At 33.6% G+C, this 25,314-nt stretch overlaps 3 protein-coding genes across 3 annotated transcripts in view; 2 read left to right on the top strand and 1 right to left on the bottom strand.

Moving 5' to 3' along the window:
- Window positions 1-10,977: 10,977 nt before the first annotated feature.
- On the bottom strand, window positions 10,978-13,924 carry LOC135127305 (uncharacterized). Its single transcript, XM_064053749.1, has 5 exons — window positions 13,751-13,924; window positions 13,410-13,643; window positions 13,235-13,342; window positions 12,937-12,940; window positions 10,978-12,869 (listed from the first exon to the last, which is right to left on the bottom strand). Exons 1-5 carry the CDS (start codon window positions 13,922-13,924, stop codon window positions 10,978-10,980), a joined length of 2,412 nt encoding a protein of 803 aa, XP_063909819.1.
- Window positions 13,925-15,014: 1,090 nt separating this feature from the next.
- On the top strand, window positions 15,015-16,278 carry LOC135126710 (uncharacterized). Its single transcript, XM_064052810.1, has 2 exons — window positions 15,015-15,685; window positions 15,737-16,278. The coding sequence occupies exons 1-2, from the start codon at window positions 15,177-15,179 to the stop codon at window positions 16,248-16,250; spliced, it is 1,023 nt and encodes a 340-aa protein (XP_063908880.1). The 5' UTR covers window positions 15,015-15,176; the 3' UTR covers window positions 16,251-16,278.
- Window positions 16,279-20,619: 4,341 nt separating this feature from the next.
- LOC135126709 (acetylcholinesterase) overlaps window positions 20,620-25,314 on the top strand; it is a 215,848-nt gene continuing 211,153 nt past the window's right edge. The window contains exon 1 of the mRNA XM_064052808.1: window positions 20,620-21,104. Within this exon, the coding sequence (XP_063908878.1) occupies window positions 20,637-21,104 (468 nt within the window). The 5' untranslated portion in view covers window positions 20,620-20,636. The remainder of the gene's footprint in view (window positions 21,105-25,314) is intronic.

Genomic DNA, 25,314 nt, shown 5'->3' on the forward strand with positions numbered 1-25,314 from the left:
AAAACAAATCCTGTATAATTAAATTTTACCGAATCATTATCGTTAAGGTCACAAAACTAAATCAACATTCAAATGTATAAATTATATGTTCACCAAAATTGCTGTGTTTCAGTAGCCGGACGACAGTTTTATTATGTTGCTCTATAGATTCGAAAATACACATTCACAATACGTACGTACGCCTGGAAGCATGTTGTGCGTTACGTACTAACTTTTTATGACATGTTATTATCATAGTCACTCTTTAATTTTTGATGTTAAAAAGCGTTCAGACTACGGTGGGTTCTGAAAATTTCTTTCATGTATTCTGTTAAAATTATTAAATTGCAAATGATGTTATTCATGAATTATTTCGAACTTTTACAGTTTTAAACAAAAACAGTTCCACTACCTAGCTTAATTTGAAAAGTTTTGAAATTACGTCTCAGTATTAAAAATGTAGGTTTAAAATAATACGATTTTTAACAAATTTTCAGCAGGTCTTTTGAAGCTATGGATTTTCTCGTCCTATAAAAATTTGAAGCCAAGCAGAGATGTATTTTACTTCTCATTGAAACCACCATCGAGTTATTATTTTGTCAAATTTGTGAATACAATATCCAAATTGGCTCCTTCAGAAGATTCGTTATTACATTACACATATTAAAAGTATATTAAAAGCATAAGAACATTTAACCCCACCAAAAACTTGATGTTACTCTTAAAAACCATTGAATACATTTTTGTTGGAAAATATTTAGACAAATGCCGTACTAAATATTTGTACTCATTATATGCCTCTATTAATATTTTTAAGTTGATGCTGTATCAGATTTCGGTCCGCATTTGCATTTCAAGCCCTTCATCTTCATATTTGAATGCTAGTTTATTTCCAATAATGTCGAGTGTGGCTTCATGCCCACCTTTTGAAACAAAAAATTAAGACAGTATATAATTTGATGAATCCCGTAGTTAACTATTTTTTCTGACTATTGTTTTAAACTGAAGTAACAATAATAAACAAGTTTTGTTGTAAACATTTTGTTAAATACCGCAGATATTTAGAGTTTAATTGTAACAAAAAAAAATTAAGTTTAATTTAAGCTGGATTAATAATTCTATTTAATTAACGTTCTGACAAGACCCTTCGAGAAAAGCTTAAAATAACTTAACAGAATTAATACCGGTGTTGCAATTTTCGACTCACAGTTAGTGATTCAATTTAGTTAATTTAGGGAAGTTCGTACTGTTCTTCTTTGTATTCTTCTTAGAATCCACCAACAAAGTTTACAAAAGAAAACATTTTTTTCTTTTCATCAAATTTTTGGGTTACTTCCTTCTTCTTGCATATAAAACTTAAAAACAATAACAGTTTCGTAAAAGTCGCAGGTGATGTAATAACAAACCCTTATAGTTAATTTGTGACAATAGCAGCTGATAAAGTAAGGTAGAAGCAATTTAAGATGTGCATGCACATTTAACCAAAATTGAAAGCAACAGCAGACACACGACAGAACACCTTTTGTTTTTAATCTATTTATTACTAAACAGTGATTCGAATTTCTGAGATTACAAATGGTCGTACAAAATAGGGTAAAAAATATATAACAAACTTCTGCCCCGAAGCTATGGCTGTAATTAAGCAGCTCCGAATGAAAGAAACATCCCTAAAAAGAAACTGCGTAATTCCTCTTCTTCCAACATCTCACGATGATCAGATTTGTCAAGCAGTGGATCCAGTGAGACGTGCTGATTTAAACAGTATAATAGCCACTAATGAAGCTGATATAACCAATTGGCTTTTCCTGCCCATGTACGCTAGAACAATCACCAAACCATCCCCACCTGCGTCGTTGTACAACTCGACTACAACTAGTTTTGGTGTGATTGGACTGTGACTGAACTGGAAAATTCGAGTCGGCAAAAGGCGTGAAAAGAATATATATGTAAGGGAAAAGTAAATTTAGGTAAAGAGGATGCGCCCTTTCATGTGGCAGTGATGCTTTCTCTTGACACATCTGAATTGTATGTTTTTTTACAAGCAGATACGTTAAGAAGTAAATTACTCATTAGATAAAGTTTGTAAGACTGTCAAACGCAACTTGGATACAGAACTTTCGTTCGGAGTACAAAGGTAACTTTAAGAGTTCGTATCTTGAGATGCAAAAGCAACCTAATTATTAATTAATTAATTCTGTGCAAAACATACACATATACCTTATGAAAGTTTTAATTAAGATCAGAAATAATTGAAACTGCATTAAGTTATTTTAACATTGCTTTGTGTAAGTCTGAAATTAAGAGATGAGTACGATTAAATATAAGAGGGGTTGATATTTTATCACATTGCTTTATTTTCAGGTCATGCCATTTGCCGGTAGTAGGTATATTAAGTATATACTAAAAACGTTCGTTGTTGTAGCTTTCAGTTTTCAACTGATTTTGTCAAATAATTAAAATTGTTAACTACTTTGTGTAAAAAGTAAGCTAGGAAACATAAATGTTAGTTTTGACGTTAGTTTACCACAAAAAAATAATAGAAAAGAGAATGTTAACCTATGCATTAGCTCGCATATTAATTCAACATATTGATTTCATCAGTTAATATTTATTTATGGTGGACGATGTATTTGTATTTGGTTTTATTATTTTAAAATGTAGCGTTATTGTGAATTGATTTTTAATTAAAAAATAAATAAATAAAATGAAATAAATATAATCAATTAATGTTTAAAGCAAACAACAAATTAATTATTATCATTAAAAATAAATAAAAGTGTATATGAACGAACAGTAACAAATATCTGTATGTAGTAAAAATGTACTTACTTAGTTAAAATTGGGGATAATTATTTTACATGGTACAACATTTCCGAATAACTATATACAGTTATGCACCCACTACAGATAAAAATGCATTATGACTGTTTATAATGAATGATCTCAGTACTATTCGTATGAATTTTACCTAAATTGTACTTCGTCTTAAGAAAATGTACGTCATCATTGCATACACATTTCAACTTTTTTAAAGAAATATACCATTGTGTAAACGGCTTGAACACAATTGTTATGCTCATGCCATTTTTCCCCTAATGTTTCACAAATCTGGGAAAAATTTAATTGAAACTGATCCAAAGTTATAACCAATAATTTTTCTGTAATAATTTAAACAGCACCTGCACTTAGTTTCTAAAGTAGCTGCAATGATATAATTAGTCTAAGAGTTATTCGTTGTACGAATATTTAATTGAACTTACCTCGTAACGTTAGCACAGAAAATACACTTGAATTAATAAATAAGTAAGTTTCAACTAAGTATGGAATGTGAACGTGGGTTGAGATTGTGTTCAACAACCCACACAAGATGTTCAGCACTGTTTCGATCGTCTGACAACGTGTATTAGGTCATTTTTAACTTCGCAGATAAAGGATCTTTTAGAAACTACAGTAAATTTTTGTTTGTGGACATTTTCAGATACATTAACATGTAGATATCATTTTTTCAAAGCTCTCATTGTTATGTCATCAGAATAACTAAAGGCACTGATAAAACTTAGTAACAAAGAAACGTCATTTGTGTCAAAATTTTCAGGAGGACGGTATATTATAAGATCAGAGACGTGGGCTTACCCATAATTTAAAATGCTAAAAATTTAGGTTAACACTATACTGCTACTTATATGTCAAGTGAATTTTTAAACTTTGGAATATCTTTGGTATCTGTCACTTGTGTCATTCTATTTTGACACTTAAATATAATGACCCTCGTCTTCGTTGATTTACTATTAAAGTCTCTCCAATTGGTTACAATCGTCCGACTTCTCAAAAGGGAAAATATCAAAAGATGTCACTCCCTTCGGGAGGTACAACAACCTGTAATTAATTGTTAAAGTACAGGTAAAGGAGCACGCTATGCGAATATTGCAAGCGAGTTTTTCCATAACACATAATTTGAATATTATACTAACAATAACTGTACTCTGAAATTTTCGGGCAAATGAGAGAAATAACTCTTGATTTGATTAGTAAAACATATTGTTTCGTTTATTAATGTTTCTTTTCCTACTTTAAATTATAAGAACAACGTTCAGATTTTGACAACACGGCGTCCGTCTTTTATAAAGTACGGACTTTGTCGTTCATGAAGTACGGTGTTAATCGTTTATAAAGGACGATGTCCTTTCTCAAGTATCGCTTTCGAAATCTGTAAAGTACGGTTTTTGTCGTTCAGTAAGTACGGTTTTTGTCGTTCAGTAAGTACGGGTCCATTATTTGTGAAGCACAGTGGTCGATATTTATAACGTAGAACGTACCTCCTTTGTCTGTCCGAATTTTTATTAGACAGATAATCTCCGAAACTACTAGATCGATTGTTGTCAAATTTTGTATATATGTTACGGTTAAAGTGAATACTCGGCTAGTTTCCAAACTATCTGGTTGTTATGCAAACTAACCAAGTCGCTAGTTATTATAGACGAAAAACTATTTTCTCTTACATTAGCAGGGTTTCTTGGTTAATTTGTAAACTGCCCAGCTAGTTTATAAACTACCGTACAAGTTTGGATAATTTACATACTTTTTTTAAAGTACATAAATTAACCGAAATAATTGGTTAGTTTACAAACCAGCCACTTTGTTCTGGTTAAAATAAGAACTTTTTCTCTAGTACGATAAAATAACTAACGAATTGTATCATATTTTAGGCAGTTAGTATGCAAACAGACAGTTGTTTTAGTGTTCAATGCAGGCAATGATACAATTCATTGGTTATTTTATCGTACTAGAGAAAAAGTTCTTATTTTAACCAGAACAAAGTGGCTGGTTTGTAAACTAACCAATTATTTCGGTTAATTTATGTACTTTAAAAAAAGTATTTAAATTATCCAAACTTGTACGGTAGTTTATAAACTAGCTGGGCAGTTTAAAAATTAACCAAGAAACCCTGCTAATGTAAGAGAAAATAGTTTTTCGTCTATAATAACTAGCGACTTGGTTAGTTTGCATAACAACCAGTTAGTTTGGAAACTAGCCGAGTATTCACTTTAACCGTAACATATATAATATATTAAAGTAGGCCAAAAGCTATAAGGTTATATCATCATCATAAAAGTAGTTGACCGCAAATAAATACCTCCTTTGTGTGGTTCGCACTAAGCTTACCGGTTGGCAAGAAATCGTCTTCTAAACATTTCTTGCTCACATTTAACAGGGTCGGCTTTCAAAGCGACTGATTATTTCGGAACTCTTTGCGGCTGCAGGTAGTAGCCGATTAACGGAGTGGTGGAATTAGATATTTAGTGAGAGCCGCCCCTGAACGAAACAACAACGGTCGAGCTGCCGTGGACGCGTTATTTACTACCCCGTACCCCAAAACCTTTTTTATTGTAAACAACTTAACTTCAACACAATGGGATAATTTTATGATGGCCATATAACCTTATAGTCTCTGGACTACTGTATACAGTGCATCTTTTTTAAAAGTGGCCATAGGGATTCCCATCTCACATTTTATACCCCATGTTAACTTATGTTTGAGTAAATATTCAGGGTTGAAATTTTTACTGGACGTAATGTGGGTTATCTTTCGTCGATTTTATTAAAGGTCATGTTTTAAATTAAAGGATATTTCTTTAAAAAAAGTAAAATATTTGGATTTTTTTGTCGGTAATAGGATTGTAGGCGGCCATGTAAAAACAGATATTTACCTGACGTTTCTAAACTTTGTTTACTCATTCGATTACTTGTTTTTAGTGACCGAAATTCGTCAACATGCCGCAGTACACAATTAAAGAAAAAGTACAAATGGTCAATGATGGATACATTAAAGCCTTATCGACAACTGAGAAACTGCGCAAAATTTTGCTGCAGCATTCTCACCCGGCAAGAGCACATTTTGAAAATTTTATGGCAGAGTTATATAAACAGGTTTTTTCGATCGTAGACATTAAAAACGCATTTTCAGTGAAATTATCTTTTATTTTCGTCATTCTGTTTCTTTTCTAAAAACTGCAATAAACGTATTTAATGATTAAATTAAAATTATGCTGTTAAAAATGACATGTTAAAATGATAAGTCAAAACTTCCTATCATGTATCAACATTTTTTAATCAAAATAATTTTTATTTTTTAAAGCACATTTTAACAAATTACTGCAAAAAGTTGTAGTGGACATTAAAGTAGAACCCTAAGGCTATTTTCTCCGCAAAAATCATCTCCCGGTTTTCACCCTAACAAAAGTTAACATGGGGTCTAAAATTTAACATGGGAATCCCTATGGCCAATTTTAAAAAAGATGCACTGTATATATTGAGAATATCATGTAGATGGTAAAACGCTAACTAAAATTTGTCTAATTATTTCCACTACCAATGGGATGACGTCATCTCCAAAATTTACACTAGTAATTTTTTTTTAATTTTGTAAAATAAGGTACTCATGCACTTGTGGTGTGTGAATTCGTATAGAATTGTCACCACAGAGATCCAGACTTTTGGAAAGATAAATCAAAAGTCTGGAACAATATTTTGCAATTTATCTTTGAAACTTTAAAACCGACTGCTCTGAAATCTTGCGAACCTTTTAAGATTATTGTAATTACAAAATTCATTCCTTTATCCCCTCCCAAAAAAATTGACCACGTCATCCCAAATTTTTGCGCAATAAATCTTCTTTGAAATATGCACAATATTAGGACTCTACTTGAGGTTTATCAATGCACCCATAGTTTTTAGAATTACATATACCTTGTATTTTATTCATTAAATCAGAATCACTGTTTTCATCAGTATTACACTGCACATCCAGATTGACAGATATACGTGTCCTTGCACGTTATCACAAAATTTTGTTAAGCGAAAACTCATTTGAAACCTACGCTCAGCACGCTTCTTTACATTTACTTTAATATTACATACATATCTCTATTTTAACTTATAAGGGTTCTTATAAAAAATAAATTTGCCTAATCAGTATAATTTTTCGATATAGCTGGAATTGTTTTATTATATTTCAGGGCCGAGGAAAGTTCTGTCGAGATAACCTTCAACCAATTTTTTTAGTGACTGCTTAACAACTAAAATGAAAGTATTATATAGTATATTTTTCAGTGAAAACAATTTTTTTGGAGAGAATTAATAAACAAATTAAAGTTTTAGAATCTTTAAATCCGTACGATTACAGTTTTAAATTTTAAAATACTCGTTTTTAACACAATTATAGAATTTCATTTTAAAAACCTTATTTCTTTATGAAAATCTTTATACGTAAAGATGGATGGGTTGCCACGGTATACAAAAAACTATATTGGGTTGCACATTTGACATATTATACGTCCATAATCCAAGAAAAATAGATAATCTCTGATGTAGTGCAAATTTTAAATGTGCTTTAATTATTATCGTGAAGGTAATAAAACATTAGCCAAATTTTCTCTATCCATCAACGTCATCTTAAAACATTGTTAGATACATTTCACTAAAAATTTACAACGGAGCAGGTTCTTCCATGTATAGCGTAATTACCTACCCACATTTAGAGACGTAAAGCTCTCAGTTTATCCTATCAAATTTACACGTTCCTTGAGAGATTGCAGAATACACAAAAACTGATGCACAAAATTAACTTTATTTTGTACCAGCTGTTAAATGTAGGCTGTTTGGCAGTATTTTTAGTAGATAACCAAGACTTTCATCTACCGGTGGATAAAGAAGTCTTTTATCTACTGTTTATTCTGTTGTCTCTTAAGGTTACAAAATGACACCAAATAAACAAAGTGAAACCAAGACAACACAAGTCATATTCGAATACAAAATTAAATAAAATATATATGGACGATAGAAAATCTTTATATACCTACTCGTGAAAAATAGTTTAGTCGTGAACGAACACTTTTCACTTGTAGCTAAAGATTCTTTTTATTTCTTGTATCTATATATATAAAAATGGATGTTGGTATATATATCTGTGATCGATAGACTCCGAAATCGTTTGACCGATCACCATGAAATTTGGCACATGTAAGTGGTTTTTCATGGAGAAGGTTTTTGTGGTATCCGCTTTGCTGTAACTAGCCACTAGATGGCGCTACAGCACATCAACTTCTACACCGTTCAACCGATTCTCATAAAAATTGGTACACGTTGGCATTTGACTATGGAGAATATTTTCGCCCTATCCATTTTGCTGTAACTCGCCACTAGATGGCGCTACAACACATCAACTTCTATACCAATCAACCGATCCTCATGAAAATTGATATACGTTGGTATTTGACCATGGAGAATATTTTCGCGTTATCGATTTTGCTGTAACTTGCCACTAGATGGCACTGCAGCACATCAACCTCTCTGTTAAAGTATTATGAACTTAGAGAATCAGCGGCACCCATATATCTAATACTACTATATTGCTATCAGGCCTCAAAAGAGTCCGAAAACACAACGGCAGAGCAATACATCGGATCTCTTTGTCTCTCTATAGTACCAAACAGTACTGCGCATATACTCGTACTTGCTTGATTTTTAGTCGATAACGTGACTAGATGTGTTTTGACATTTCATACGTTCGCTTCTATTTTGTGTACGTGCGCACAGACCCTCGGTACTTTTCTAGACAGAAAACAATATCTTCCGTCTCCCTTTGTCCGTGAACACCGTTTCTATGTTACTTCTGAAGAGTTAGCAAGTATTAGATATATGGCGGCACCAATGACAGCATTGTTTTCGTTGGTATTAGAACAAAAATCATATTGACCGCAAAAGAAAATCATTAGTGATGTTCACTGTCTACAATCCTCAGTAATAACAAAGAGTGAATTACTAGAGATTATTGAAAATGCCACCCAAAAAATCAAACTGATTCCGCGCATTCCAATGATTCCTACTGATTTGCCTTTTACATTCAAACGACTACAGTTTCCTGTGCGTCTTGCTTTCGCGATGGAAATCAACAAAGCCCAAGGGCAGTCTCTGCGCGTTGCCGGATTAAATTTAGGAAATCCATGTTTTTCGCATGGTCAACTGTATGTTGCTTGCTCCAGAGTAGGAATTCCAAAAACTCTGTACGTCTATACACCAAATCGAAAAACCAAAAATATTGTTTACCCACTAGCGTTACGATAGATCTTAGTATTGATTAAAATGTGTTCAAGTTGTTTCAGTTATATAGCGAATACAATAGTCAAAAATTTTGTTCATTCACGTGAATTACTAATACAAAAATGTGTATATTGTGTATGCTAATGAAAATAAATGGAATAGCATCAATATGAGTTATCTTATTATTCAGTTTTCTACAACGCATTCTGCGCTCCAGACCATACATATATACAAAGTAAATATATACACAAGCAGGACAACGTCTGCCGGGTTCCACTAGTATACATATAATAAATAACCAAAATTTCTTAATTTTATTCTGTATAAAACTTACGGCGCCAATTTTAAGGCAATTTTTATGATAGAATGCTTTTTCGTCCAGTGGTTTTATTGTAAGCACGGAAGAAGTTTATAGATTTTCTGTATCCAAATATGAATCTCAAGCATTATATTAATTTCTTCAGGTTCCAAAGAACAAAAATAACTTTAAAAAGAGCAATAGACACAATCCATAGAACGAATGTGATATCACAATATCAAATTTAGATTTTAATTTGTGTGTTTTCGTATTTTAAATTAATAATTTAATGTAACTTTCTGCATTATAATAGAAAAAAAAACATTGTTTTTGGTTTCTCAGAGGAGGAAGAGAGCTTTTTTTTTAAAAAAAAAGGGAAGAAAACCTTACAAAAATGTAACTTTGAAATATTTTTCATTCTCGTCTACAGGATTTCTACGATTCATGCTTTTAAAAATTTTATTCTTGTACTTTTGTTATAAGGGAAGCAAATGAAAACGGCCTCTTTAATAATGTTGTAAAATATTTATCTAAGCAAATTCAGGAAAGAAGTAATATAATGGTTGGCTACTGTCGTGTGTTGGATTGACGCCTTTGACAATGGTGAATTTTTCCAATCCAGAGCGTGTCGACATGGTAATACTTTATGGTGTAGCTGATGTAAGCGCCAGGTTGGCACGCGAATTGTGGATAGAGCGATTTCCAAATCATGCGATTCCATGTGCGCGAACATTTACATCAGTGGTACAGTATCTCCAAGATTATGGTACGTTAAAGCCTCAGACTCACGATAGGACGGAAAGATAGATAGATAGATATATTTGTGCAATATACAAAGCATTTACACAGGTCAAAGAGCAAACAAAAAAAATATAATAAAATACAAAACATAACCAGTAAAATGTCGTACAAGTACGATTCAACACTAGAAAAACAACAGTCCATGGACTGATGTAAACTACTCACAATGTACATATTAAAACTTATACTCTAGGAATTCATTTGTACTATAAAAGGCATGACGCAGGAGAAGTTTCTTTACCTTTATTTTAAAAGCAGAGCCACATAAAGTTCTGTAGCGCTGGGGTAGGTGATTGTATAAGGATATGTTAATGGACAAATTTTTTGTCTTCGTCAATCTAAAACGTCTTGTTCTTACCAAATCAGCTGTTCGGGTATTATATTTATGAATATGATACTGATGAATCATATCACTACGATTTGAGTGAATTTCTATTGCCGTGAAATATATAAAAATGCATGGAGGGGTCAATATATTATTCTCAATAAAAAAAAGACGACAGTGCTCGCGACAACCCAAACCCAGCATCACACGAAGGGCCCTCTTTTGTAAGCGGAATATAGTAATAGATAATGGCGAGTTTCCCCATAAAACAATAGCATAAGACATATTTGAATGGAAAAGCGCATAATAGATAGACTTAAGTGCTCCAAAATTAACGATTTCTTTCATTTTTCTTAAAAGAAATATAGTGGAGGAAAGTTTACTGGCCAGACATTTGATATGGTCACACCAGGACAGGTTTGTATCAATTGATAAACCTAGTAATTTTACTGTGTCAGAGTTCCCTACGAGGTTGCTATTGGATGATATTTAAGATTTCTTGTGTTTTATTTTTATTAAGTTTTAGAGAGTTAGAGGCAAACCAGATGTCTGCATATTTTTGCGCTGTTTCGGCTTTGTTTAGTAAACTGTTAATACAACGATCTGACGTGATTAGTGAGGTATCATCGGCGTATAGCACACAATTTGCTTTCTTGTTTATAAAATTATAGAAATCGTTTGTATAAATAATAAAAAGCAGGGGCCCTAAAACGGACCCTTGCGGAACACCATGTTTTACTGTTGTAAACGCGGATTGCATGTTATTCACTGCCGAACATTGCTTTCTATTAGATAAATACGAAGAAAAGAGCTTGTGTGGAATGCCTCTAACACCATAGAATTCCAGTTTTGTCATTAGCGTGGTATGACTGACACAGTCAAAGGCTTTGCTTAGATCGCAAAGTGTGACCATATTAATTTCACTATTTTCTAAACCGTCGACTACAAGTTCCATAACTCGTAATAAGGCCTGCGTTGTTGCTTTGCCTGATCTGAAGCCAAATTGTGCTTCGTTGATTACGCGAAATTTCTCAAAATATTTGGTCAGTCGTGATTTAATTAGTATTTCTAAAACTTTGCCAAATATTGGGATAATGATAATGGGTCTATAATTGTCAAGCAGAGCCGCATCGCCCTTTTTCTGGATAGGTATAATTTTGCTAAATTTCAAGCTGTCAGGAAACACCCCACTTCCAAGACATTCGTTAAAAAAGTTAGTCAGAGGTGTTAATATTAAACTCACGGTCTCTTTTAGAATTTTAGAATTGATACCGTATACGTCGGTGCAGTTGGAGTTCTTTAGGTTGTTGATAATATTTGAAATTTCGTTATCACATGTAGGCTCTAAGAAAAAATTATTACAAATTTTAGGCATGGTATTCAACAAAATATCCGGTGTACGTACGTCAGTTTTGTCGATCCCTTTTAGAATTTCATCAGCTATATTGGAAAAATAACTGTTAAATTCATTAGCGTCAAATTTTGTGTTTTTCTGATTGGAGTTATTTTTATTTTTATTTCGCAAGCAGTTGATAAATCGCCAGCTGTCTTTGGGAATATTATCAGACTGAGCAATGTACGAGCTGTATGCGTTTTGTTTAGCATTCATTATGGATTTTTTATAAAGGGATCTTGCTTGTTGGTATGCTTTTTTATCACTAAGGTCTTGGGTACAGTCAGAAATTATTTTGATCGCAGCAATTGAATCCCTCATACGTCGCAAGTCGTCGTTAAACCAGCTGATGGTACATTTGTTGGATATGATACGTTTTTTTAGCGGAAAACAGAGTTTGATCAATCGCTGATATGTTGTAACTAGGTATGTAGCAAAAGTGTTAACATCACAATTGGTTTGCATAGATAACCAATCCACGGATATGAGATGATCACGTAATTTGCTTAGACCCATATCATTTACTGGTCTGCTAAAATAATAATTGTTACGGACGATATTACTGACTGCGTGAAGACAAATATATTGACCACTGTGATCAGATAATCCTGGTTCCAATATTCCAAACGAGCACGAATCATCACTCAAATCGGTGATAATATTGTCAACGGTGGTTGCTGTCCATTTAGAAACTCTAGTAGGATCCATTATTTTAGCTTTTAGTCCAAATGATTCGGCAAGATCAAGTAAGGCGTGAATTTCGGCCGATTTAATTAGAATGTCCTTAATGAAATCACCAATCAGAACTAAATAATTAGTTCTTGTAGCTAATGAACTTAGTATTTCTTCAAGTTTGTCTAAGAGTATTTGAAAATGACGTGAAGTTGATGGTCTGTAAACTGTGATAATAATTGTTTTAGCTCGAGGGACCTCGACCCCACAGAACTCTGCATGCATTTCGACACAGTATGGATCTAAACAGATGGGTATGCAAGTTAAGCTTTTATGAACATATATGGAAACTCCTCCATGCAATCTTACTTTTCTACAATAAAACGATATTAGTTGGTACTCACTAAAGGTTATCATCTTGAGTATATCCCTATTTACAATCCAATGTTCTGAAAAACACAGAATTTGAAATTTAAATTTTTCACAAAATAATGTAACTTCGTCGATTTTATTGGTGAGGCACTGGATGTTGATGTGAAAAATTGAGAGCAGACTACGCTCAATCATACTTAACAGGCCCCTTTCCGTATTGAAATTAGTTGTTTGAAATGGTTTGGGGTTGATGTTTGTTCCGAAAAAAATTGAATCGGCTGATAGACATCCCCACTGGCCAGAAGTTAGCTGAATACAGAATATCTTTGAGATCCATGTCGGCCCCAATTTTAAACGACCCATTCCTCTGCGTATCATGTGATAATGACTCGATAATAAATTCCTTATTTGGACATTTATTTTTAAGAAACTTGTCGACGTCTTCCACTTTGGTGTTAGCTCGTACCTACTCTTCCTAGATGCAACCAAATTCTTCTTGCTGCCCCAGCAAAATTCAAGTCGGCATCCCCGTTCCCAATAATTGCATTTTTTTGTTTTTTCTTGACGATAGACTGTCGCTGCTGTGTATTTTTCTGACGCTCCGGTATCTTCACCTCTAATCGTCTTTTTTTCTTATCGATTTTTTGGTTGGATACAATGATAGTATTTTGATTATTGGCCTCACTTTTATCTTCGATCGCCGACTTAAAGGAATCATTGAGTAAATCATCCTGAAGATGCTCGAAGGATTCTTCATCCCTGTCTTAAGGGGGTTCAAGGTACCGTCATTGACGTCCGTTAAAAATCTTACTTGTTCCTTTAAGTCGGATACTTCTTTAAGTAGGCACTGGATATTTTCTACAAGCTCATTTGTTCTCGTTTTTACTATTTCCTCGATGATTTCACGGAGATTTTCTACACTTAATGATGTCACCAAGCAAGAATCATTGATTTGCGAGTTTTTAGAGCGAGTATTTTTTGTCATAATTGTTCAGATTAAATACCGCGTGCACGTCTAGACTGTACGGCGATTGACCGGCGAATGCGAATACTGCAAACTGAAGAACAAATTTTGGAACGCGTCGAAGAACAGCACGACATCAGCCTTCGCCGGCTTGCAGCTGAAGTTGGAGTTTTACGGTTTGTAGTGCATCGTACATTAAAAAAACAAGGCCTATATCCATACCACGTTCAAAAAGTGCAAGCTTTGGAGCCCGCTGATTTTCCACGTTGTGTAATTTACTGCGAATGGTTGTTGCAACAATGTCGTGAACGCCCTAAATTTTTAAATTGCATTCTGTTTACAGATTAAGCAGCCTCAACATTCACATTTGATCCGATCAAAACCACACGCTCGTCAAGAAGTACGATTTCAACGACTGTTTTCCATAAACGTGTGGGCTGGTATCGTAAATGACCGCTTAGGTGGACCTATGTTTTACCAAACAGACTAAACGGGGCACAGTGGCTTGAGTTTTTAAACAATGTGTTGGAATAGCAGCTAGATGTGGAAGTGCATCTAGGTGAACGAGTTTGCATGTGGTACTACGAGCCTAACAACTATATATTGGGACAGTTTCTGAAAAAAATCCGATACATATTTTTTATATCACTTCTTAGTTCGTTTGGACTAAATGCAAATTTTGCATGGGCATCTATTTCAGCATAGGGTGAGGTATTTTGCAAATTAATAAATTTTCTTATAACGCAAAAATTATCAGTTATAATATATTAAGTGCATCGCAATGTTATCGATAATTTTGAGCAACAATAACTCGAATGCTTGTTGCATTGAAAACGCACGAGTGCTTTAGCACGAGTGCATTTTTCTTAGGCAACAAGCATGAGAGATTATTGTTGTTCAAAATTATCGATTTCATTGTGATGCACGCAATATATTCAACAGATTATTGCAAGAACAAACATTTTAAAAATAATTTTATAATGATTTACGAAGTAGTTTGGTGTGCGATACTATGGCGACGCAAGTAAATAAGAACAGCCATTTTGCAAAATTTGTGTGGGTTTAAAAAACCATGTCCAATTTTCGTTTTGGTCGTAACACGCCAAAAGAAATTGATGATTCTATTACAAACATTACGCCGCTAAATACGAAGAACTCACGAAATTCAATCTGGAGGCAATTTGAGAAGTTTTGCGGTGAACGCAAATATGTTTTTGATGGAAACACTTCCACGGAAAAACTAGCATTCATCCTCAAAGATTGGGGGTACAATATGAAAAAAGTCGATGGTAATGACTACAAAGAAGCAGTAATAAAAACGATGTGGAATGTAACGGCAAAGCAGTTGCAAGAACTGTATTTCAATAAATTTGGTATAAAGTTTGATCCTTTTGTTGACCTGGAATTCAAGGGTAGTAGAAATGCACGCGACGCAAAACGCCGGAACCTACAAATACAACCGGAAAAACGCAAAACTAGTTCCTCAATTTTGACTCTAGAAGAATACAACAAGATTCTAAAGATTTATAACGAAGACACGCCAGATGGTTTACAGAAAATGTTTTTTTATGTGGCTGGATTAGAATTAGCTTGGAGGGGATGTGAAGGTGTTAACGTTACTATCAAACATTTTAAGGAAGAAAGTGATAATTGTGGTTTGCCTACGGGGCGAATAGAATACAATTGTATTTTTTCCAAAACAGCTCAAGGAGGTAGCCATAAATTAACAGACAGCAAATGGCTTGCAACAAACACCACAGATCCTAGAATTTGCCCTGTTAGGTAATTAAATACTGTTTCAAATACAAAATAATAATTATTTTATTATTTAAGGCTCTACAAAAAAATGCTGAGCAAGAGAGGTAAACATATAACCACCGATCGTTTATTTTTAACGCCAAATCCTGCATGGAGAGAACCTAGTTCTGTAGGATGGTTCAAAAATTCACCCGTTGGAAGGAATGAAATGGGGAAATGGACAAGAACCGCCGCAGAAGAAATAGGCATCGACATAAAGAAAAAGAAGATTAGTAATCATTCATTACGGTCAACTGCAGTGTCGCAACTTGCAAAAGCGGGAGTCGGTGAAGAACAGCTTATAAAGATTACCGGTCATGCCAATACTTTCTCCATCAAACCATACCTTCAGCTCGATGGAGATCATCATTATCAAATGATTGACAAATTACGCGCCAACTCAACGGCTATGGAAGAGTCTAATAACAAATCCACAAATTGCGCACCGTCTGCTTTGGTACAAATGTCTAAAAATATAGTTACTACTTCACCAAGCACACAAACCCCTGTAAATTACTACAACTGTACCATAATTAATTACAATTCTTAGTTTCATAATTAAATATTTGGTTAGTAACCTCTTGTTTTTTTTTGCAATTAACTGGTACTTGCTTATCTTATAGTTGGCACATCTGGCTAGTGATAATTATCGGTAGTGGTAATTGCACAGTGTGCAATTATCACGTAATTGTATGCTGATTGGTTGAATTTACAAATATTGACGCGTTTGATTGGTCAGTTGACATCATGTGACATGTGAGTGCAATAATCACCAAAATAAATAATGTGCCATTTTTGCTGACATTTAAGTGTTGGGACACCCGAGAAAATTTGCTAAGTATACCATGGAAGTACAAACGTACTGGCTGGTAAATGCTGTCATTAATATATGGATCGCAGTATTTCATGCTAGTGTTGGTTTTATTTAGAAAAACATAGTTACGGTGTGCTAAATTAAGTAAAAGTTCTGAAAATAATAATTTCGGAGTACTGCAAGGGAAAATCGATTAGGAAATGTACAGATTTGTTCCAAATAGCTTAGTCGTCGATGGAAAACCTCGTAAAATATTACGCAGACAGAGGTACCATAGAAATAAAAGGTAAAATTCCCGGTAGGCCACCACTTGTGAAACCGCATGATCAACGACAACTAATGAAAATTTATAAAGGTAGACGAAGAAGTACTTCAAGAGAAATTACTACCCGTTGGAATAGCGATAACCAACTAAATTTTTCAAGAGAATATTGTCGCGAATGGATACACAAATAATATCAGGCCTTAGTTTTTCCATTCTAAATCTTAAATAAAGTTATCTTTGAGGGACTTTATTATTATTTATTTATATTATTTTAGGCTAAAGTAAAACACCATAATTAGCAACTGCCCACAAGAAAAATCGGTTAATATGAGCAAAATAAAAATTGGAGAAAAGTAATATCCAACGCTGAGTCCAAATTTGATGGCTAGGTGAGATAATAGTCGCAAAAGAGTTATTAAAACAAAATAGTTATTTTTGATTCTATAGAATGCAAGTGAATTTCGCAATCGAGTATAAAACAATGTTTTTTCGAAAATTGCACAGCTCCACTTTAGCGGAAACTCAAAAAAAAATTACGGGAATTCAATAAAATTAATGCAAAGAAATCAAATCAAGTAAATTTTTGAATCAAGATGATCCATAGCAACGTAGCAAACAATAAAAACCAGTTCTTTTACGTTCTAGAACGAAAAACTCTGACGTTCTAGAACGATAAAGTGTTTCGTGGTGATGTGACAAAAAAGAATCACTTTGCCCACTAAAAATTTATCGAAAATGTCAACATTTGATGACAGTTTTCAAAAAAAGGAATTTTAATATGGATTATCTCAAACAAACAGTCAAGTTTACAAACGGAAACATGGTTTGGGGGTACATGTCCACTAACGGAATTTAAAGGCCAATTAACAAAGTTCATTCAAGGGAAATTATAAATGCAAACAAACATCAAGAGACTTTGTAAAACAATATTAACAACTACTAAAGCAGTCTATCCTGTTGGTGTTTATATTTTTCAACGCGATGATTCTACTACTACAACACTTATTACAAAGAATAATAATATAAATGTACTGTCCTGACCATCGAATAACCCAGATCTCAATCTAGTAGAGAAGGTATGGCGTGAAATAAAAAATATTTGGAAAATCATTTGTGTCAAGCGATTGCCAATCTTCAACAAGAAGTGGAGTAGGGTAATAACTCCTGTGTATTGCAGAAAATTAGTCGAAAGTATGACGGCAAGAATTCCTGCAATTATTAAGGCAAAAGGAGATGTGACTAATTACTGAATTTGCATTGTCCCAATATTTATGTGTCACAAAATGTTAGGTTGTTTTAGAGAGTTTAATGTCACTGTTTGAGCTAGAAATCAGTTTTTGTTGTGCTGTAAACATTAACACTTGAAAAATGAATTACATTTTTGTTAAAAAGTTTGGTGATTTTTTATAAAAATTTATTGTTCTCCCAATATTCAGTTGTTAGGGCTGGTAGCATGATGGAGCACCACCACATTTTGCTAGACCAGTAACTAACGGCCCAGTAGCTTCGCCTCCGCGTTCATCAGATCTCAATCCGTGTGATTTTTGTATGTGGAGTTGGATAAAACAGTTAGTTTATGGAAATCAACAGTGACCAGAAACTATCGAAGAGCTTCAACGAGTGGAAGTGGCAGTTGCTACAGTTCGTGGAATTCCCGGAATTTTTTGCGTATCCGTGCAAACATGTTGCTGAAGCCTGTATTGCTGGTCAAGGACAACATTTTCAACATTTATTCTAAAAATATGGAATAATTGTGGCATGGACTAAACATACGTTAGAATAAAAAGTTGATCACTATGAAGCATTCCCAAAAATTGGTCTTTCTCAAGACCACCATTTGTTTCTACAATGAATAATTTTTCGCACTAATGAATGAGTGCATGAATCAACGAATGATAAACAGCAAAATCCCGGTTTTAGTTTTAATTGAAACTGAAAGTGCTTACATCGTTTTTATTGGAACGTTTTTCCACCTACCTTTTAAAAGGTGGATCAGTGGCATCGCATCAATGGTGGTTAATGGGAGTTTTGCCCCATTCGACTTTTAATTTGTTTTTTCTATATTTCCACATTACTACGGTATGTGATGATATGATTACAATTATTTCTTATATGTCGAAATCACTCTGTATTTGCACTTATCGTTTTAGGAATTTATCTAGTATTTAATTTTCAGACTGAGTATTTTTTTATACGCAGTGTATAGAGTATGTATATATTTCATTGAGTAATTAAATAACATACGAGTATACAGTGAATGTGTACTGTGCATTTAGTTACAATATTCAGCATTTAATTTGTCGGGGTAAAGAAACAGAAAAATATGAAGATGGAAATAAATAGCAAAAGTAAAATAATAATAATAACAATAACACTGGTCTACAAATACATTTTTTTGTAGTCATCAGAAATGAAAATGCGCATTCCTATTTTAGTTTTTTCTGTTGATTACGAATTTGCTTTTAGATTTTTAGCACAATATTTTAAACCAGAAAAATAAAAAAAAGTTATTTACGCGAAATAAATCATGGTTATCTTCCCAGAGAACTAAAATTCAATTAGTCAGTCAAAAGTTACCCATAAATTAAACGAAAATTTCATGTAAGTCTTTGACATGGTCACATTTTTTTCAAAAATGTCCCGATTCGAGTATTTCCAAATCACGAATGCGTATTACTGGAGTCGATTATCTCGATAATGTGACGTCCTAGAAAAAACTAATGCTCGATTTATAATCATGCTGATTCCAATTTAGAACAGTTCACCTATTTTTTTTTGATGATTTTCGATCGATCATTGCAATTAACGATAAGGAAACAGAAAAAATAAACAACACAATAAACTACAAGGGAGAAGAGATGGAAATGGTGTCGAGATACGAATATGTAGGAACACTGATAACCAATGCTGAAACGATAGATGAAGGTAGAATGTAGCCAAGAGAATGATAATAATCTTTACGCATTGACAAGATACATAATAAAGAGGAAGAAAGAAATTAACAAAAGAAGAAAATTACAAATATAATACGTAAATCCTTTACATTACCAACGCTAATATATGTCAGCGAAACCTGCCTAAAACAAACGAAACATAAAAGTGATATAAACGCTGAAGAAATGAAGTGCATGATTACTTGATTAGCCTAACTGAGAAAATAAAAATAAAAGTGGAATGATAAGAAAAGAGTTAGAACAGGAATCAGTAATGAAAACGATTGAAAACAAACAATTGAGATGGTAAGGACACATTAGCAAAATTAGCAAAAAAATTACAAAGAAGAGAAAAGAAAAGCCGATGGAGACTTGGTTCTAGCAAATGCGGGAGATTGGAGGAAATTGAAGGTAAACGATATGTATTGCGAGTTGGAAAGATACTAAAGAGACATCGGAAAGGAAGAAGTTGTATACATTTATTACAACTGTGAAAATATCTTGTCATTGAAGAATTTGTTATATTTTATTATTCTTTTTTTTGTGTCAAGTTAATTATTTTTTTGTTGCTCAAAATTTTTGAAAAAGGACATAATCTGCTACTGTTATTTTTATGTAGCTGTATTATACTTAACACCAAAACTCTGATCGTGACAATCCTTTGTCGCTCACCTTACCTGTGACTAGCAAATCTCTACCACGTTAAGCTCTGGTGGTTTCCACATGTAGGTATGTACGAGCACAGCGGCATTTAGGCTTTCATCTCTTGTTTCATTAAAGAAATTCTAACGGCCCACGAGCACATCCGCCGTTGTGAAAAATTCTTCATCTCGCTTCGGCGGCAGGCCGCGGCCGCCCCGAGCCCGCTGTCACCAGCAGCACCTCCTCGTCCGGCGGCCCGCGCAAGCCTGCCACCGCTCCGCCATGGCAGCGTGCGGCACAGTCCGTGCCAGGTCGTCAAGCACCCTCGTTCGCGCGCTCTGCTCGTTCCGGCAAACCGACACCTGTTACGAAGTGCGCCGACGGCGATGGCGGCCACGTGAACGCGATGCCATGACAGCAAAGACCCGCTCTCGCAAAATGCTGTCGTCGGTGGTGTGGTTCGCGGTCTCGCTCAGTGCTTCCGCGTCGGCCTACTCCTGGCCTAGCGAAGAGACAACGACGCGCCCGCCGCAGTCCAGAGACTTTCACAGCGACCCGCTCGTGGTGGAGACGACCAGCGGCTTGATCCGGGGCCGCTCGAAGACGGTGCTGGGCCGCGAGGTGCACGTCTTCACGGGTATACCTTTCGCCAAGCCGCCCATCGAGCAGCTGAGGTTCAGGAAGCCGGTGCCCATCGACCCCTGGCACGGGATCCTGGATGCCACCAAACTCCCCAACTCTTGCTACCAGGTCCTCATTTTGGGGTTTCGTGACGGTTTTGTGCTCGCCTGTTGTGTGGTGTTTTGTGTCTTTTTTGCATAATGCGTCTGCAATGAGTTTCTGGATAGAGTTGTTTTTTATTTGCTTTACAAGTTGCTCTTGGTCGTAGCAGTTTGTTGTAGTAAACGACGAAGTGAAAAATTGCAAGCGGTATAATAGTTACATGTCTTCATTTACGCTTTCGTAGTATGTTGTTTTATGTAGAGTTTGAGGAACGATGGGATCAAAATTAGCAAGAGGTTGTAGATGTTGTTATTACTATTTTTGGTTCTATAAGTAATTGTACGTAATTCTAATCAATATTAGATAACCGTTTTTGGTGAAAAATGGGTGATTTTAACGGACGGTTAAGCATGGCACGTTAAATGTTCGGTGGATGAAAAACGAGAGATTTTCAAAAATATTGGTTTGTTTTATTTGCTTAATTTGATATTAGAAATCTATGGTATGTTTATCTGTATGTTTCACATAATAGTCATATTCAGTAAGGTAATGTCATTTACAAGTTCTTTAACTTTCCTGGGGACAATGTCACTGTCAAATGCTTTCAAGCATGCGTCACATAACCAATAAGTGTGAAGGTACCGATCAAGATAATAATCATAAGAGGGAGACCGAGATTGGTTATTACAGTTTCGAAATAACACTAATTTTAAACATGTAAAAGCATTCAAACATCGTTTTTATAACGATATGATTCAAAAAAATGTTTTGAATTTCTTATTTTGATATATAACACGTATTACAATTTCTGAATCAAAAGTTAACTGTGGCCAAAAATTTCCATAACGAAAAATCCTTTCAAAAAGTTGTTGCTTTTGTACTCTAAATATAAGTTATTTTTTTGTAATGGTTGTGCTGATTAGGCAAATCATCTATTGAGCAAACATGGGTATACTGGCGACCGTTTGCGTTAAAAACTTGTGTGGGGTAGGTTGTTTTGACATAACTGATAGTTACCTTATTTTTCAACAATTTTAATAGTATTTTGTATTATAAATGAGAGAAACGCTATATTATAAGGGACATGAGGGCGTTAGCGCGAGTGATACTAATCTCACGAGATTGTAATGGCATTTCTCTTACGTATGATATACGACGTTTTATCTTACAGTAGCAGCTTTTACAAAAATGTACAGAAAATAATAAGATGACAATTTGTTTGACAATTACATGCACATCAAACTTTGATCAGCTTTGATAGTAAACGCCACCTTTACTCAAAAAGAAAAAAAATAAATACCCGTGTATTTTCAAATAAAATGTATATCGACTAATATTCTCGCGATCTCTAATTAAACATAATCTCTTTGAGCTTCAAATCTGTGAGAAAACCCCATTGTGTGAACATCGTTTGATCTGGTTCATTTAATATATATAACTCAAAAAATAATTCATTAGGAATTTGTATTTGCATTATTTATACCATCCATATTTAATGGTAGAAATGGAGAAAATGACGATATGGATTTATATTCTGGTGGGAATTTAGAATTGATACCAGTATTTTACTCTTTTTTTTTGATAACCTAAAAGTTAAAAATCATTGGAATTTTTAGCAAAAATCCAACACAGTGCTCTCTGTTATGGTTAGTAGGTCATACAAAGCTTTGTCTTCTGTCATGTTATTGAATCTCAAGCTAAATATGAAAACAACCACGACAGGGAATTTTTTAATCTTGTTGCTTTTATTGTATTATTGTCATCTGGACAATTGTCTGAAAACTAACCTCTTTCAGAAACAAGTAATTGGACATTTTTCATAATCATTCAATTCCCTGATGGAGATTTTGTTTAAATTGTTTTTAAAATCCAATAATAGTTTAGATTTATCTGTAGCTAAAAATTTCGTGTTGTATAAAGAAAAAAGTAAAAAATCTTTTCGACATCATTTTCACTTTTCGAAAATGAAAAAAAATACCAGAGAAGACGGATAAGTTTGTAATTTCAGCAAAATTACCAAATATTTTGTATTTTGTTATGTATTTATGTATTTTGTCGATGCTGATGTTTAAATTTTAATACAAATTTTCATATTTGCTGCAATCTACTAATAAAATTGTCAGAGTGTTTTACCTTGTTATAAAACGCTATATGTTAGACGTTCACTTTGTTTTTCTAGTATACCATTCCTAGCTTTCTACCTAAGTACAATGCCTAGACAACCTAATAAACTTAATAGTAATATTTCAGAAAAATATTGTCAATTTAATCTCGAAGAATATATTTTCCTCACTAATAGCAATGTTTCTGTGGTTTATTAGGTTCTTAATGCGAGCATAAAAATGAATAAAAAAGAAAACATGCCGCACAGTCTCATTTATTTCACGAGAAAATAGAAACATACTGTAACGATAATTAATTTTGAAACATAAATTTGATGATGTTTATGACCAAACGTTACTTATGCCAGATTTTGATATTTATGCTTTAAAAATCAAAGTTAAAAACAGAAATGCAACCAATTTTAAACTATGTTCATAAAGTATGTAGCCTTCGATAGCAATAGTTAATTAATGTACAATTAGAATTGAGGGAAAAAGAATAGTCGTTAGTACTAATGCTAGACACTACTGCTAAAATCGGGTACCTTATTATCGTGTTGCAAAAATTATTTTGTGCATTTGTTAGTCAAAATTCTATTATATAATAATTAATCTGTTGCTACATTAACCAGAACACTAATGTTGTATTAGAGTTTTTGATAATGTTGTTATTTGGTAATATCTCATGGGTAATTTAAATTTTATGAGCGTCGGTCTTACAACTATAAGCGATATTCTTGAAATTTAAAAAACGTGAAGGGCAATCTTGAGGTAGGAATATAAGAATGTGGTATCAATCTCTACTAAAATCAGTTTAATTAATTGAATCTATTTTCATAGACTTTTATGCAATACAGCATTTTTTTTGTTCGAAAATAGTCGTATGTCAAGCAAAAGCCGAATGTTTTGCTAGAGTATTCGCATGTAATTCTGTTTAACTTTTAATTCACTTATTTGTGTTGTTTCTAGTCTAATTTTTCGTTTTTTATGTTGTCAGTATAGAAAGGTTTTGGCTATTGCTTTTGAATGCGGGTAATTACAGTGTGTTTTAATATAAAGCACTATTATTGTATAAATAACATTCTGAGGTAAGACTGAACAATTTCCATAAACCACAGGCATGTGTGAATCATTACCGAGACATACAAATGGTACATACATGGTATATGGTATGCGTATATCTCAACTGACCTTTGTATTATGCAGAACTCAAATGTGTTCAATTAATGAAAAAAGTTGGTCTAAAGCTATTTATACAGAATTTCCCTTGTGTTTAAAGTTCAAACGAACAGATAGTTTCTTCAAAAACTTATAAAATGTAATTTTACGTAGGTTATTTTTTTATGATAAACACCATATATAAGTTAATAAAACATAGGCATGGACTGTGAAAATACAGGTAAAGAAGCATGCTATGCGTATATTTAAGTGAGTTTTTCCATAACAAAATTTTGTGATGATGTCATCAATATTTTCGCAAGGACACGTATATCAATTTAGGTAGGTGCAGGTAATAATAATATTAACAGTGATATATACTCAAATTTTCAGGAAAATGGGGTGAACCGTTTTGTTTTGATTTGATCAATAAAATATATATTCTCAATAATTAATTTTTTTCAGACACCCTGTTTAAATAATGCCAAACTATGAGTGCATTCATAGACCAGAAGTAGTTGTAGAATGATAATATTTTGCATATGTTTGCATAGGTAGGATTTTTTCTCAAAATTTTGATATGACGTCATCAATTTTTTTGGAGGTAATAAATAACCTTAAAACGTTTGTAAGACTTCAGTTTGCAGTTTCGAAGTTAAATTGCAAAATGAGCTGCACAATTTTGATTTTTGTTTTCAAAAATCTAGATCTGTAAGGGAAAAGTTCAATACGGTTTCATAAACCACAAGTGCAAAAGTACATTATTTTATATTTACTATTGTAAATTGTGGAGATGACGTGATCCCATACGTATAACATTCAACACAATCGGTCCAGTAGTTTCAGAGATTACTTGTTTAATAAAAACTAACAGAGATAGGCAACGGACAGACGGAAACGTAAAACCTACTTTTTCGTACTTTCGGGATCATGAAAAGTAGTCTAAAAAAGTTCAGTTATCTAGTTACTATTTGTAT

The sequence above is a fragment of the Zophobas morio genome, unplaced genomic scaffold (genome assembly GCF_036711695.1).
Source record: "Zophobas morio isolate AGI-343-1 ecotype UQ-CSIRO unplaced genomic scaffold, CSIRO_AGI_Zmor_V1 ptg000011l, whole genome shotgun sequence".
NCBI lineage: Eukaryota > Metazoa > Arthropoda > Insecta > Coleoptera > Tenebrionidae > Zophobas > Zophobas morio.

What these genes read in the sequence shown, in the direction of transcription:
- LOC135127305 (XM_064053749.1), bottom strand. Translation starts at nt 13,924, where the DNA reads ATGACAAAAAATACTCGCTCTAAAAACTCGCAAATCAATGATTCTTGC. An exon ending in TATCCGACTTAAAGGAACAA is followed by an intron (nt 13,644 to 13,750) that starts GTAAGATTTTTA and finishes GATTCCTTTAAG; the next exon opens with TCGGCGATCGAAGATAAAAG. An exon ending in TTTGGTTGCATCTAGGAAGA is followed by an intron (nt 13,343 to 13,409) that starts GTAGGTACGAGC and finishes TGTCCAAATAAG; the next exon opens with GAATTTATTATCGAGTCATT.
- LOC135126710 (XM_064052810.1), top strand. Translation starts at nt 15,177, where the DNA reads ATGAAAAAAGTCGATGGTAATGACTACAAAGAAGCAGTAATAAAAACG. An exon ending in CCTAGAATTTGCCCTGTTAG is followed by an intron (nt 15,686 to 15,736) that starts GTAATTAAATAC and finishes TTATTATTTAAG; the next exon opens with GCTCTACAAAAAAATGCTGA.